Source organism: Jaculus jaculus, chromosome 9, assembly GCF_020740685.1.
Source record: "Jaculus jaculus isolate mJacJac1 chromosome 9, mJacJac1.mat.Y.cur, whole genome shotgun sequence".
Classification (NCBI taxonomy): Eukaryota; Metazoa; Chordata; class Mammalia; order Rodentia; family Dipodidae; genus Jaculus; species Jaculus jaculus.
In genome coordinates this window covers 36,668,978-36,685,875 of record NC_059110.1, presented here as the reverse complement: position 1 = coordinate 36,685,875, position 16,898 = coordinate 36,668,978, and the positions used below count along the sequence as shown (strand labels likewise).

Below are 16,898 nucleotides of genomic sequence, written 5' to 3'. Positions count from 1 at the left end.
AGAAAGAGGTTCATCTTTAATAACCTTCAAGCCTGCTATTATGTAATTAGTGACATAAAAATGATCTCCATTGTGTAATTTAAAAAACTGAATTTAGGCAGATAAGTTATGGTTTAGATATGTCCCCTAAAGGTTTACATCCTTTGTCATGGTCCTCAAGGTGGTGCTGTTCGGAGGTGGTGGCACAATAAGGCAGTGAAGCCTTATACACCACTGAGGACATGCTCCCAAAGAAGACTATGGGACTGTGGCCCTTCCTCCTCTCTTTTGCTTCCTGGTAGAAAGTGAGGAGTTTGCTCTGACACATGCTCCCTGTCTTCACCTTTGGCACACTTAGGAGAGCCCAAAGCAATGTATACCCAGTCCTGGACTGATCCTCTAAAACTGTGACCCAAATAATCCTTTTCTCTCCATAAGAGATTTCTCATTATAATGACAGACAGTTGCAGAGCATTTTCTGAAGGTTCACAGTGACTTCCACAGAGGAGTTTAGGTCTCTCTTACAAATCTTATTTTCCTAAACTCTACACAGACTACCAATGCAAAATGCTGAAAGCTGACATAGTACCCTCTGTATTCAACATTAATAAAGTCAGTTTTCATTTACTTCTTCTGTACATATAGCCCCATTACTTCAATGAAGAATAAAAACAAAATGAGCTAAAAATTATAAAATGAAAATATTTTAGTAAGGTTAATAAGGCCATACTTTTTTTCTGTTAACCATTAAAGCAGTTTTCTTTGAATTTTAAAAGACTATGTATTTATGATAGATACTTAAAGATCAAAAGTTGTCTAGCAAAAAGTGTACTTTCTAACAGGGAAAAAAAAAGATGCAAAAGATGCATTAATGTGTTGTACAGGAATGGTTATAACGGTTCAAAATTTATTATTGCCAGGCATGGTAGTGCATGCCTTTAATCCCAGCACTCATGAGGCAGAAGTAGGAAGATTGCCTCCCATGAGTTTGAGGCTATCCTATGACTACATAGTGAATTCCAGGTCATCTTGGAATACAGAAAGACCTTTCCTCAAAAAAACAAATATATATATATATATTATTGAGGGATTTTGAAGCCACCACTGACCTTTGTCCCCAACACTGATTTACAGTTTTATTTTAAAATATGAATTACTTTGGACAGCTTTATAACATGGTTGTCTCAGAGAAATTTGAATTCTGAATATTTTATTAGAATTCCTGACACATTATTTTTATTTAGTAAGTTAAGCTATGGAAAATTTACCCTCCTGAGTCAACCGTTGCTCATAAATGGCATGACATTTTATAAAATAATAACAAGTACCTGCCATGTTCAAATTTAAGAATTAGCAAGAAATTCATCATTTATTCCATAGTAGAGGGTTATGGTTAACACAGAATAGCTCATAATTAAAATAGATTACTTTTTAAATCAGCATATATGAGGTAATTGAGATATAACTACTCTATGGCTTATATCAGAATTCCATTATTATGTAACATTTATGATGTTATTTTGCCAGTATTGCAAAAGCAATCATGAAGTGTCCTTGATTCTGATCTGTAGAGATACAACCAAAATTGTTTTTCTTAATAGCTAGTGAGAGTCATTAAGCTTATCACTATTTTTTAGAGATCCCTATTATCACTGGAACACTTATTATCAAAGATGACTAGTATTAGAAGTTGCTGGTTCCTGTATGCAGGACAAAATGGTCAAATATTGTTGTAGCAGACAGCTTCAGGTTCACTGAAATGGACATGCAGACCAGGCTCAGTTATGGAGGAAGGGATTTATTAAAGCTTACAGATACAGGAAGTTCCATAATGGCAGGAGAAACTGGCCTGCCTTCACAGGTCCAAGCAGAGAGAGAAAATCACAAACCAAAAGCCACACAGATCAGCACACTTCAGGAACTCCAGCTAGGCACACTTTGTGTATCTTTAGATTGAAATCACGAACCCACCACCACACCTTAAGATCCATCCAGTGACACCACCTCTAGCCAGGTGGCTGCAGATGCAAACTACAAACTAATAAAACACTGAATATATCGGGGGGCATTTGTTCAAACTACAACAATTGTCATTATCAAAGCAAGATTTTCTGCTCTAAGAGTTGGTTAAAAAACCCATTGATCTGGGCTGGAGAGATGGCTTAGCGGTTAAGCGTTTGCCTGTGAAGCCTAAGGACCCCGGTTCGAGGCTCGGTTCCCCAGGTCCCACGATAGCCAGATGCACAAGGGGGCTCACGAGTCTGGAGTTCATTTTCAGAGGCTGGAAGCCCTGGCACACCCATTCTCTCTCTCTCCCTCTATCTGTCTTTCTCTCTGTGCCTGTCGCTCTCAAATAAATAAAAAATTTACAAAAAAATTGAAAAAAAAACATTGATCGCCAGAGGCAATTTATCAATCTATGCTTTGTATGTGACCCTCATCTATCCTCAATACCTCGGTGTCATATTGTCTCTACCAATATGTTTGTTACAGCTTTCTAGAGCTCTAAGTCATGACGTCATGCTCAAATCCAGGTATAAGGCAACTTAGTAAAGAGACTGTATTTGTATGTTCAGATTGTGTACATGTATGTGTGTTTGAGAGAGAGTGGAGATATATGAATACCACACAGCACACTGTGGAGGTCAGAAGACAATTTTGGAATCATACTCCCCTTTCCACCTCATCTGAAGTAGAGTCTATCTCTGGATCTTGCTCAGCTATTGTTTTCTGTGATCTCAGAGAGTTTCTACAATATTTTGATGTCTCTGCTAACCATTCTGCTGTCAGTATATTAGGACTACAGAAGCCAAACCTTCCCACTTTTTTGTAGGGTCTTCTTATATGAGGAGGATCAAATTCTGGTCTTCAGGCTTTAACAGAGAGTGCTTCATCTATTGGCTGTTCCTTTTGTTGTTGTTGTTGTTTATAATCAAGGTCTCAAGCTTGTTAAACAACCAGGCTGCCTTTGAATTCCTCATTTTCCTGCTTCTACTCTCCAAGTGCTAGAACCACACATGGTTGACTGAACCAACTTCTATTCATGAAGTTTGTTTCTATTCGTCTGTTTCATAGTAACACACACTTCTGTTTGTTCCACAACCTTCTTAGCATTAGTCAAGGCTACTACTGTGTGGAACATAAATCTAGCTCTGGATATTTCTTCTACTTATTAATACTCAGTCTTAGTTGTTTTTATGCTACATTGAGGATCTATGCTGTTAGCCAATTAAAGAGCTGCATGCTTGACTGAGCATAGAGAGATGGCTAGTAACTGTTGCTTTTATTTTAATTAATATTTAACAATAAAATGAACTCCACTTTAAAATTTCTATCTCTCAACCAAAAAGATTTATTGATCTCAAAAGGTAGTAGATTCACAGGTTGGTGGAGTTATTGTTTCTTTGAACACAGTTTATAATATTTAAAATGAAAATAATATATGCAAGTATAAGAACTAAGAGTGGTAGATTTTCCCTAATCCTAGACATAATCATCATTATCTAACCACCAGCACAGCACAGTTTAGTGCAGAACAGTATATACAATACAGCACAGTATAGCGCAGAAAACTATATACAATACAGCACAGTGTAGTGAAGAACAGTATATATAATACAGCAGAGTATAGTGCAGAAGAGTCTATACAATACAGTGCAGTATAGTGCAGAACAGTATATACAATACAGGGCAGTATAGTGCAAAACAGTCTATAAAATACAGCGCAGTATAGTGCAAAACAGTATATATAATACAGCACAGTATAGTGCAGAACAGTATATACAATACAGCACAGTATAGTGCAGAACAGTATATAAAATACAGCACAGTATAGTGCAGTTCAACATATATAATACAGCACAGTATAGTGCAGAACAGTATATACAATACAGCACAGTATAGTGCAGAACAGGATATATAATACAGCGCAGTATAGTGCAGAACAGGATATATAATACATCACAGTATAGTGCAGAACAGGATATACAATACAGCGCAGTATACTGCAGAACAGGATATATAATACAGCGCAGTATAGTGCAGGAGAGGATATATAATACAGCACAGTATAGTGCAGAACAGGATATATAATACAGCGCAGTATAGTGCAGAACAGTATAAACAATACAGCACAGTATAGTGCAGAACAGGATATATAATACAGCGCAGTATACTGCAAAACAGGATATATAATACAGTGCAGTATAGTGCAGAAGAGGATATATAATACAGCGCAGTATAGTGCAGGACAGGATATATAATACAGCGCAGTATAGTGCAGGACAGGATATATAATACAGCGCAGTATAGTGCAGAACAATATATATAATACAGCGCAGTATAGTGCAGAACAGGATATATAATACAGCGCAGTATACTGCAGAACAGGATATATAATACAGTGCAGTATAGTGCAGAAGAGGATATATAATACAGCGCAGCGTATAGTGCAGAACAATATATATAATACAGCGCAGTATAGTGCAGGACAGGATATACAATACAGCGCAGTATAGTGCGGAACAGGATATATAATACAGCGCAGTATAGTGCAGAACAGGATATACAATACAGCGCAGTATAGTGCGGAACAGGATATATAATACAGCGCAGTATAGTGCAGGACAGGATATATAATACAGCGCAGTATAGTGCAGAACAGGATATACAATACAGCACAGTATACTGCAGAACAGGATATATAATACAGCGCAGTATAGTGCAGGACAGGATATACAATACAGCGCAGTATAGTGCGGAACAGGATATATAATACAGCGCAGTATAGTGCAGGACAGGATATATAATACAGCGCACTATAGTCAGAACAGGATATATAATACAGCGCAGTATAGTGCAGAACAGGATATATAATACAGCGCAGTATAATGCAGAACTGTACAGTACAGTGGCTCTATGATCTGGTCTATTCCCATTGTCATGTTTTAAAGTCTTTTTCCGCACTTTGGTAATTCTTAATGAGACATTTTCTTACCTTAGGCTGAATTCTAATTTTCTATGGGTGCCTCTAGTCCTATAGTCTTCAAGTCACTGATAAAGTTACTTGTGCTATGCAACTGCAATACCTAGTATATGAGAGAATAAGAGGACCAAGTACAGTATCTTGCTTGTTATGTAGTGAATGATATGTGAATAAACACATTATTCTGATTCTAGTATTTTCAATATTTGAAGTTATACATTTGTTTTTTCAAAGCTCTACCATCCTGGAGCTACACTATACTTTTTTCCCTGTTTTTATATAATTTGATTGAAAAAAAAAAAATATATATATACATATATATATATGGGTGTGTGTGTGTGTGTATGTGTATGTATGTGTGTCAGAACTTGTCACCTGAACAAATGCAACAGTTTCAAATAAAACTGTGCAATATATTTTCCTCTAACCAAAGAAATATAGGTTAAAAAATCCTTTTGAATGAGTCTGAAATCAAACATTCATATCATACAGTTGTTTATAAATAACATACAATCACTGAACCCATTTAGCAAACCATTAAACATGGTATCCCAACAGTTCGTGTTTTGTTGTTTTTTTTTTTTTTTTTTTTGTTCTTGAGACAAGGCCACTGGTGTGGCCTCTAACTCCTGGCTCTCCTGCCTCAGCCTCCTGAGTGCTGGGACTGAAGGACAGAACCACAAGACCCAGCTGAACCATTCCTTCTTAGAGGAGCCATGGAAAAGACAGAAATACAAAATCCAGGTCCAAGGCTCTCTCAATGGGATTCATTTGTTATTATTAATTAAAAATTCACATATGAAGACCAAAATTGCATCCTTTGTTAAAAGTGTGTATTTACCCCTAGGTGACGGGAGCAGATAATTTATATATCTTTACCTAAAATTGCTTAAGAGGTTTGGCCTTTTCAAAACTGCTCAGTATATTCATTTCAGCTTCAACCCTTTATGGTTTGAATGCAGCATGTGATGGTTTTGTGTGTGACAGTAAGCTAGTAATTACTATGCATGGGGGACTCTGTGGAAGTGCTGTATTTTGTACTAATTGCTAACAGAGAGATCTGTGATATTGGCTGCATGATTTGCCCCTTACATGTGCCCGGCTGTAATGATCTGAATTTAGTACTGCATTTGTTAATATTAGACACAAATTTATCCTGACACTTTTATAGGCAAAGCCTTGGAAACATTTAGTCATGTAAAATATAATCATCATCTTGAAATATTTGCTTTTGCTTTTATGCATTTTAGGCAGGATCTCACTTTATAACCTTATCTGTACTGCTGAATTAAGAGAATGGCTGTTGGGGGGGGGGTGAGTCCTGATTATGAGGTTCTGCTGAATTATGAGAACTGTTTGTGGGGGGTTCTGACTATGAGGTGCATAAGTCATCTATGCTGCAGCCTACCAAGGAAGAGCCATTTATAGACCGTGACTGCCTCATGTCTCCTCACACACTTCAAATCTTCCTGTCATACTGAATTAAATTTGATTTTAATTTTTATCCCATTTCCAGTATCTCTTCCCAGATACTTCAGACTTGTTAGGGCAAATAAAAAAGTAGCTTGTGACCTAACTGAAATATTTTGTGTCAGAATAAAATAGCAAACAATTATATAAAGGACACTACCCCACACCAATATGTTTAACTTAAAACTACATGAGCTCATTAGACAGAAGCTTGAAAAAACATTGCATGGCTGTTGCGTTCAGAAGTCTTCAAACAGATGTTAGTGTGTTATTTGGAACATGCTATAAACTTACCTTTCACCTACAGAAGTGTGCTTGTCCTTTGTTAAATGCAAAGCAAGTACAGAGACTATAAGATGTGGGATAATCATAGATATTTGAATCTAGATATATAAGATGGAAAGCATGAGTCCTTGAATGGGCAGTTAAATGAATATTCATTTCAACAACTGAAGATAAAAAAAAAAACAAAGCAGATGGGCAGGGGGTAGAATATATGAGAGAAAAACTAGTTTTGCATTATGCCTCTTGGCATTCTATCTCAGCAATTTGCTCTGTAATACATCACAGGAAACCATATCTAGTTCTGCATTCTACTCCCTGGTTTAGGCTCGCGTGAAGTAAAAAAAAAAAGCTGTACCTACTTTCCCTGGAAATTTCTTGAACCATCCAATAAGAATTATCTAGCAATATTGTTATAAATAAGCTTATTTAATTCCTTCTTGAAAATAGGTGAGTTATGTGATGCAAATAAATTAAAGAACCAGTAAGAAAAGGATTTCTGAAAAGCAGACCACTCTAAAAATAATGACAGGACATCCTACTATAAAGTATCTTTCAAGTTCTTAAAAACTGAAAAAGAGCAAATTACTTGCTTATATTCCAAAATATCTTCCAAAAATAAATACAGCCTGACAAACCAAATGGAGTTTGTTTGGACTTTGTCAGAAAGACTGTCATATTCTCATTCTCATTCTGTCTCTCTCTCTTGTTCTCACTCTCTCCTACTCTCTCCCCCTCCTTCCCTTTCTCCTTTCCTCTCTCTTTCTCCACAAGTATACTTGGTGTTTGGCAGATAAGAAGTGCTCTGCCATGGGCTATATCCCAAACCCTTAATTCTAATTCTTAATAATACTGAGAGTTGTTGCAAATGCTTGTTTTTGATTGAAGAATTACAGCTTGAGCGTTCCTAACTTTAATCCACACTCCAAATCACAACTGCACATCTATGACTGTCATCCAAAAATGTAATATGACATCTTTATACAGTATAAACTCGTGATTTGTCAGGTTAGAAATGTGGGTTGAGGTTACTTGTGCCTTGTGTTGCCAGGCCTGAGAACACCCAGAGATCACTATTCACAAGGAGACAACTCAGCTGGTGGCAGCTTGGGCATGCTCTTCTCTCTCTGTGGTTGCAAAACCAACCCAGAGCTGATGGGGAAAAAAAAATAATAGACTCTCTTCTTAATTGGGAACAATAGCAAAGAACGTGTAGCTATTTTTAATCCATCCATAAAATAAGCATCTTGGCCAATAATGTAAAAGTGTTATTTCTTTCCTGATTACATATGCACCTGCTTCAGTCTCCTTTTTTTCTTTTTTGGTGTGGGGGGAAAGGGTGTGTGTTTACATTATATGTGTCGTGGTGGTATATATTATTTGTGTAAGCATGCACATGTGTAAGTAGATGTGCATTCCCCACGTGTATGTCAGAGGGGGCCAGGGTGGAACATTGGACATCCTCTCTGTTACTCTTCTGTCTTATTTTCTTGAGACAGACAGAGTCTCTCAGTGAACCTAGAGCTACCATTTTCAGTTAGACTGGCTAACCAATGAGTCCCAGTGATTCTCCTGTCTCTGTCCCACAACAGGACTGAGGTTGTTACAGGCATGTGTGGCCATATCTGGCTTTTAACATAGGCCATGGAGATCAGACTCAAGCCATCTCAGTCCCTTATGCTTTTGCACCAGATGCTCTGCTCTTACCCATTGAATCATGTCCCAAGCCCCAAGTTTCTCCTTGAGCCCCTCTGTTCCAGTGTCTCTTTCCTGAGCAACATTACACCATGATGGACTCGTGTAGTCATCAGAGCAGCTCTCTCTCTTGATTCCACACAATCTCTGCCTCTCTAGTCACCAGATGATTGTCTTTTCCTCAGTTAAATTTTATCCTCTTCTGTGTTCCTTACATATATGCCTGGTTCTGAATTTCCTGTCAAATATTGCATTTCACATTCAGGCATTTGACTAGCATCTTCCTCTGTCCTGTTCCAAACTTTCTGCCTTCCTGTTCTCACCACTGAATGAACATCTGCACATATTCCTCCTTCATGTATTTATTTCTGTCATTCTCTTAGTCAAAAATATGTTTTTGCTCTTCTTTCACAAATATATTAATTTGCAAATATTCATTGAAAGTTTACTATGCCCACTCCCCTAGACATTAATGAAGATGTGTAAGGCCCCTTCTCAAGTGAAGAAGAAACAACATATAAACATGTAAACGACAAAATGTGATAGCCAACACACATGTGAGGTCTAAGTTCCTAAAACCCAGGAGTGATTTTAACCACCTACTTCAGGTAACAGTGACTTCAGCAACTTCCCCTCTGAGGAAGTCATGATCTGAACACTCAAGAGCCTGGAATGTGAACATGAAATGTTTCATACAGGGCAGAGAAGGAAAATGACTTCCTCAAAAATCCTGCTCCCTTTAAAAACCTTGCTTGCACTAAACCCTGGCTTATAGGAATTGTGGACCATTTACAGTCCCTGGAAGTGGGCAGGGGAGTCATATGTACATTATAAATCCCTGTGATTCTAGCGTCCAATGATGTTGAGAACCACTGGTCTCCTGAGCTTTCCTGACCTTCCTGTGCAGAGATCACATGGACTATTTCTAAAATGCATGGATTTGTCAGATCTGAGGTATAGCCCACGACAATGCATTTCTAACAAGCTCTCAGATCTGAGGTAGAGCCCATGAAAATGCATTTCTAACAAGCTCCCAGGCAATGCCAAACCTTATGATCCAGTTGTCACTTGAAGCACCACACACAGACCATGAGCAGTGATGTCACCTGGGTGCTTATTAGGAAAGCACCTTCTCAGCATGAGAATCAGAAACCAGGGAATGTGATCACCTCCTGAGTCAGAAATCTAGGATGTGATCTAGTCCTGTGGGATTTTAGCAAGTTCATCAGACAATTCAGAGACCCACTGGAGGGTGAGAACAGGACTAGGAATAAGACAGAACAGGACTAGGAATCTTCATGTTTAGACAATTTAGCAGTTTTGTATTATTTTCTCTCATAGTAGAATGTATGGATAGGGCTGTTGAAGCATTAATGAATGAAATCACAGTGCTTTCTTTTACTTTGTTTCCATGAGACAAAAATCATATTTTGTTGTAGTTAGAAGAGTAAGAGGGGCAGTGCTTGCCCAAGACTTCTGTCTGTCCTCCTCCTGCAAGCTCGCTCACTCAGACAGCACCAGGAGCTCGCAGTCCTTCAGATAACACTGTGCCATTGCCCTTGTCACCTGCAAAGAGATGATTTATTAAAGCCCTGCTGGGGCACTGTAATCTCTGGGAGGGAATGTGGTAGCTCACCTCTAAGAGCAGTCCTATCACAAAACGCCCTCTGTATACTGCTTCTCTTTGTTTACAAGCTTCTGTTAATGGTTTTTTCTCCATTAAGTTGCTCAGGGGAGTGTTGTTCAGAGGACTAATTGAATTCTTGACAGGTTGGGGCATGATCCAATACAACTCCAATGCTTAGCATTTTCCATGTTATGCATTTTCCCTCTTCTAATACACATATAGTTGTGATACCTCTGTCTGCAGGATAGAAGATAGAAATTGTAACCAGGTTTGTGCATACCATAAATATGGCAGTACATGTTTCTTGGATAAAGATACATATCACTGCTCAGCCACATAACTCTAAAAATAGCAAAGTAATTTATGTATATTTCTAAATCTTTCCAAAGAAACCATGTCTGTTCACTTAAAAAATTCTATTACTATTTATGAATTTAATTTGGTAATGAAGAGATAAGCATCCACTTTTTTTTCTACCAACTCTACCACCAACTTTGCTCTACCACTCCTAAGTTTGACTGGTTCCTCTCTATAGTCATTGTAAAGATACTAGGAATAATATTAGTATAGATAGTTATTTAAATAATTCATCTTACCTGCCCCTAGTTGGTATTTATTTACAAGACTGAATAAGAGTCGGCATTATGGTAGGGATTTGTGGGGCTGCATCTTCTGAGTGATGTCTTGCTGAGGCATAAGAATGGAGACCTACAGATAAGGAAATATCAAGACAAGGAAAACTGATTATAAAAATGAAGGTTCCAGATGGGAGAAAGCTCATTGGGTAAGAGCACTTTGCTGCACAAGCATGAAGGTCTGAGACATGTTGACTTTGATCCCCAGCACTCATGTAAAAATCCTGGTGTGGCCATGCATGCCTATAACCCTAGTCCTATAGAAATATAAAAGAATCACTAAGGCTCAGCGGTCATCCAGCCTGACCAAAAACAGCAGCTGCATGTTCAGTGAGAGACCCTGTCCAAGGAAAAACACATGGAAGAGCAGTAGAGTAGGATGCCTAATGTTCTGCTCTGGCCTCTGCATGCAGGGGCATGTGTATCACTATACATACATACATGTGCATACATTACACACAGATACACCACACATGCATCATACCACAAACACCACATATGCATGCCAAAAAAGAAGAAGAAAAGTTTCTTTCTTTTAGGTTTAAAAAGTTCTGTTAAGTATATGTAAAGATAGTCTTCATGTAATACTCAGTATATAGTAAAGGAAGTCTTTGCAGACCAAATTCCTAGACAGAATGCAGTGCAGTCCAGCGTGCAACAGCATGTTAGGGTGTAGAGAGCATTTGGATATGCTGTCAGTCTTCTGTGTCTAGCTTGGATTTCTAGATTGCTCATGTGAGGACTTCGGACTTTTCAAACTTTCATATTCCTCTCTTTACTGCTTCTGCAATATGCGCCCCTGCTCATCATTGTCTTCTCCCTTTGTCTTCTCTTTTGTCCCTCTGTGTAGCCAATCTTCCCCCACCCCTATTTCAGGTTCTAGGTGATAGGCATATTTATTCTTTTTGTTGTTCTCATCTTTTATTTTTCTCAACTGTCATCAATATGATATAAGTAATTTTCCTATATGGTGAATCTCAGTATCTCTCACAGAATTATGCTGGGACCATAAACCATTTCATAACTGAAATCTTTGACCATCTGGCTGGAGTGTTAAGCAGAAGTAAATACCTTTGCTTTTTCTCTTTCACAGTTTGTGGCGATGAGTGCACGGGCCTTCTTCTCGGTGACCTGGCTCACCTGGAACACATGGCCATGAGCATCAACCTCACTGGCCCTCTGCCTGCTCCGTATAAAATTCTATATGGTCTTGAAAATACAACTCAGGAACTGAAGGTACGTTCGTTGGTACAGTAACAGCAGGCTGTGAGGTCAATGTCATAGCAGCTTCCCAAAAGTTACTGGCCATCATGCATACAGTTCTTTCATTCACTCCAAATCAAGAAAAGCTACTGTGAGGGGAGTTCAAAACCTTCTAAACCAGTGTTTTGAATTGGAGAGCTGTAATATACAGAGTGCTATTAAAGGAAAAGTCTAATGCACACCCCCTTGGTGTAGTCTAAATCAGTTTTATTAGGTGACTTGAATATGTACAAACATAAAATCAGGTATGTACTCCTTATACTTATAGCTCCATAAAAATCAAAACAAATTAATCCCTTAAAAGCCTACAAAACCAATAAAATTCAAATTAAATCATTAATCTAAACTAATACAGTTTTGGCTGAAAGTGAGCTGCTTCTTGCAATGAGAATATGATATTGACTATTTCCCCTTGGTTCTCAGCACTATATTTGACAGGCGGTTACTCAATTCTACCCTCCCACAGCTGAACTGGAGAGTCCCTTGTGAGGGCTTCTGGAATGGCACACACTTACATACTCTAATCGCCCTGTGATCAAACCCACACAAAAATGTAGGCCCTGAGGTCAGTTGGTGATAAATGTCTCTTGGGTGCCTCGCCTTGGATCCAGGAAAGCTTTCATCAGTATTTAAGCTTATTGTAAAACTGAAAAGCTAAGATTATAATGTTCAGCTTTGAAAGTGCTTCAGATAGCAACAATTTAGGACACACTGTTCTGAAACATTGCTAAAGTGTTCAGTGCTTAAAGCTCTAGGAAGAAATGTTTATGAAAGTGAGAAAGTCTACACATTGAAAAGAGGTAGCTAATTATATGGTATCTGACAAGTATCAACTATTTAGTGAGAAAATAGAGAGTCATCCAGGTGGCGTCTGGTTCTCTGGACATCTCTTGACTCCTATAATTTTTGTCACTACCCTTGAAGCGTGGCTTGGATTCTGTTGTCAAAATAGCTAAATAACAATTAAGCAATTAGTAAAACAAAATACATAGTTACTTTGTGTGATCTAGAGATTTGAAGGACAGTAGAGCACATAAAATGGAAAGACTATGAAGATTGAGAGAAACTAGGGAAGGTATCAATGATGAGAGAGTAATTTTGTGGAAACTTGAATTGCAGATACAATTTTAATAGGCAAAGAATCACTGGTGAGGACTTGAAGAAGGTTTAGAGTGGCAGGTACTTGTCTAAATATATTTCTTAATACTGACCATAGTATCATTACTACTCCAAATTTTCAGAATAGTGACAGGAGCATGAATAACTGACATTGACTGAAAAGCTAGTAATTAAAATCCTACATGGATCATCACGCATAATTCTTTCAGAAAGTTCATGAAGAGGGAAAGAAGGACAGACTAACTGTTCATGAAAGTGCACATGTTGACAACTTGCCTTCATCTGGGTGGGATGCTATAATGAAATACAGTAAGTGGCAGCTTAAAAACAATAGTCACTTCACTTTCTGGTGGATAGGAAGGCTCTGATCGAGGCAGGTTTGTTGTCTGCTAAGGGGTCATTCCTCAAAAATGGCTCCTGCTTGTTGTGTTTTCATACTGTAGAGGGGAATAGTGCACTCTGGGTATCTTCCATAGAGACACTATCCCAACCATGAGGACTCACACTCATTATCTAAGTACTTCTCAAAGTCTCCTGTCTCTAAGGCCATTATCTTAGGGACTAGTATTTCTGTGTATGACTTTGGAAAGGTCATAAGCATTCCTTATTCAGAGTAAGACTTAAATTAGTATCATGGTGTTTGGAGATGGGTCATTTTCTAGGTAATCAGAGTTAGATTAGAGCAATAAGTTGAAGCCCCCATGAAGATACTAATGTCTTATAAGAATAGGAAGAGTGAGCTGGGCGTGGTGGCGCACGCCTTTAATCCCAGCCCTTGGGAGGCAAAGGTAGGAGGATCACTGTGAGTTTGAGGCCACCCTGAGACTCCATAGTGAATTCCAGGTCAACCTGGGCTAGAGTGAGACCCTACCTTGAAAAACCAAAAAAAAAAAAAAAAAAAGAATAGGAAGAGTGGCGTACCTCTGTGCCTGCCACTTGAAGACACAAGGGGAAGGCAGCCATGTGTAAACCCTCTCCAGGTTGGGTACCTTATTTGGACTTCCCTGCTTCCAGAACTACACATTTTATTCAAGCTACCCAGTGTATGTGAATATAGGTATGAGTAGCCTGAACTGAGGTGAAACGTTGAAATGAAAGTGTTATATGCACTCTATTTTAGGTAGAGAAACTGAGACACAAAGGAGGTTTGTTTGAAACACATGTTATATGGTTACAATGTTCAGAAGTGGGGTTTACATGCAGGCATTTTAACTTTGGGGTCTTGGGGAATGAAGCTGTCTTTGCAAACTTCACAGAGAAAATGACATACCTGGGAGCCAGCGCTGAGGATTCCAGGGACCAGACCCAGTTTTTACTTTAACTAAAGGAGCCACATGCATAGAGACAGAAGTATAGACTTGGCCTGTCTGGCTGATACTAGACATCAGGCCCTCTATTGAAAGACCAGGCTGGACACTTAAGGGGAGTAGGCTATTATGAAGCCAGGCCAGGCATCTGTTCATTTATATGCATAGACATAAAACATGTTCAGGAAAAATGGAGGCTGACCAGTTGTTTTCCATGTATATGGAAAGAACAAAAAGAATTAAAATCAAATTAGAAAAAGCAAATGTTCATCTGGACATGAGCATTTTAAAAAATAGTACTTGAAGTCGGATGTGGTGGCTCACGCCTTTAATCTCAGTACTCGGGAGGCGAGGTAGGAGGGCAGTGAATTCGAGGCTACCCTGAGACTTCATAGCGAATTGCAGGTCAGCCTGGGCTAGAGTGAGACCCTACCTCAAAAAAAACAGACAAACAAAGAAATAGCCCTTGAGAAATGAATGGTTAAGTCCAGAAAGACCCATGGAAGGGGATCCATCCATGGAGGGAATCCAAACCAAAGGCTCTAATCATCCATGCTTTTATGTCTGAGTATTGGTCAGCTGACCTAGTAACCCTTAACTTCCAGTCCCTTTATTAGGGGTATATATTCTTCTGTCATTAATGTGTCTGTTACTTCAACACTTAGGATCTCACAGCCTTCAGGAAGTGCATATATTTTGTTGTGTCAGTGTTCCTTCAGACCACACATGTTGGGTTGAACAACTCATTGCACTCACAGGCATTAAGCACCATGTGGAGTGATGGGGCATCTCAGTAAGAGGGAATGAGGAACTATATGCAGCATTTGGATTCGTGCTTGGCCTTTTTGCCAAGGGTGGGCTCCATGAAGCAGGATCATGTGCCGCATTGTGCTGTTAGGGAGTGGGAGAAATTCTTTACATGCTTTTAGTGAATCTCAGGCAGAGAGGAAGAACCAAGGGAGACAAGCTGTGTGGTTAGTAAGGAACACTGTCACTCTTGTTAGGCAGAAAAGGGGAGATTGGGGTATTTTTGTGGTCTCCATAGGACATGAAACTGTCTGTTTAGATATGACTACAGAGTGCTTCACTTTTCATTTCATCCATCACTGTCACAGACTGGCCCTGTCAAATGCTCATGTCCTGTGAGATTGTTTGTATTCAAGAGAAGACTATGGCTCAGTTGCTCTTTCCAGGAGAGCACCTACAGTCTTGACCCCAGAGCAATTAGTGCCTCACAAGCAAGGTCTCCCCTGAAGAGGGCGAGATTTTGTTTCTCTCCTGTAAGCTATGTCTCTCCTGATTAGGAGGGGAGGCTTAAGGGCTCCAAAGGTTTCTGTAGAAACTGCACAAAACTGTATTACTGGCTGTGTGAACTTTTGCAAATGTTTAACTCTCTTGGATCCAAAGTTCACTCATCTAGAAAATGGAATGGCATCTACTTCATATAATTCTTTTTAAAATTTTTATTTATTTGAGAGAAAGAGAGAGAGAGGAAGAGAAAGATAGAAAGAGAGAATGGGCACACCAGGGCCTCCAGCTATTGCAAATGAACTCCAGATGCATGTGCCCCCCTGGTGCATTTGGCTTACGTGGGTCCTGGGGAATCAAACTGAGGTCCTTAGGCTTCACACACATACACCTTATCTGCTAAGCAATTTCCCCAGTCCTACTTCATTTTATGCTTATAAGAAGTAAAGGAAGAGGGCTGGAGAGATTGCTCAGTGGTTAAAGCATTTGTCTATAAAGCCTAATGACCTGGGTTCATTTCCCCAGTACCCATGTAAAGCCAGATGCACAAAGTGGCCCACATATCTGGAGTTTGTTTGCAGTGGCTAGAGGACCTAGCATGCCCATAGTCTGCCTGTCTGTCTGTTGCTTTCTTCTTGCAAATAAAAAATTAAATATTTAAAAAGAAGTAATTGAACAAAAACCTTAGTACCTAATAATTTCTTAATAAATTCCTACAATTTTTGTTATTTCGTGAGCATTTTGCATGACAGTCAGTGGATGAGTAGATATGCTTGGAATCATTTCCTTTCATTTGAAGCTCTCTGTGTACACAGGGAAAATGTGTTCTGTCCACCCCGAAGGTTATTGCCAAACCATTCAGTAAGATGTATATGCTATCTTTTTCAGCGCCTGCTCTCACCCCAGCGGGCCCCAGAGAGGCTCATTCAGGTGGCAGAGGACAACCTGAACGCACTGGTGATGGAAATGAATGAGCTTCTGACCAGAGTGAGTTGGAAAAGTCATGAATCTGCTTAACGTACATAGACCTTAAGATATCAATTTTCTTAGAAATTTAGCAAACTTACATCAAAGTTCTGAAATCTTCTTATTCCTAATTCCCAACTTGGTGCACGAAATAGAGGGAGTATGGCTGGCCACTTCTGCCTAAAGCGAAGTTGTAGAACCCAGTTCTCACCACCCAAGCCCTACTTCAGAAAGAGGACAAGATTGAAATTCTCAGCATGGGGCAAAGCCCAAGGCTAAAGTGCCAGGCTGATGGTGCATTTTAAGAACATCATCTATTAACC

The 16,898-nt window shown here is 39.1% G+C and overlaps 1 protein-coding gene across 3 annotated transcripts in view; it reads left to right on the top strand.

The window, feature by feature from the left end:
• The window catches only part of Lama2 (laminin subunit alpha 2), a 640,019-nt gene that overhangs the window by 473,163 nt on the left and 149,958 nt on the right, over positions 1-16,898 (top strand). For all 3 annotated transcript variants that reach the window (XM_045157983.1, XM_045157982.1, XM_045157984.1), the window contains 2 exons: positions 11,766-11,908; positions 16,498-16,596. In XM_045157983.1, coding sequence (XP_045013918.1) covers positions 11,766-11,908; positions 16,498-16,596 — 242 coding nt within the window. The remainder of the gene's footprint in view (positions 1-11,765; positions 11,909-16,497; positions 16,597-16,898) is intronic.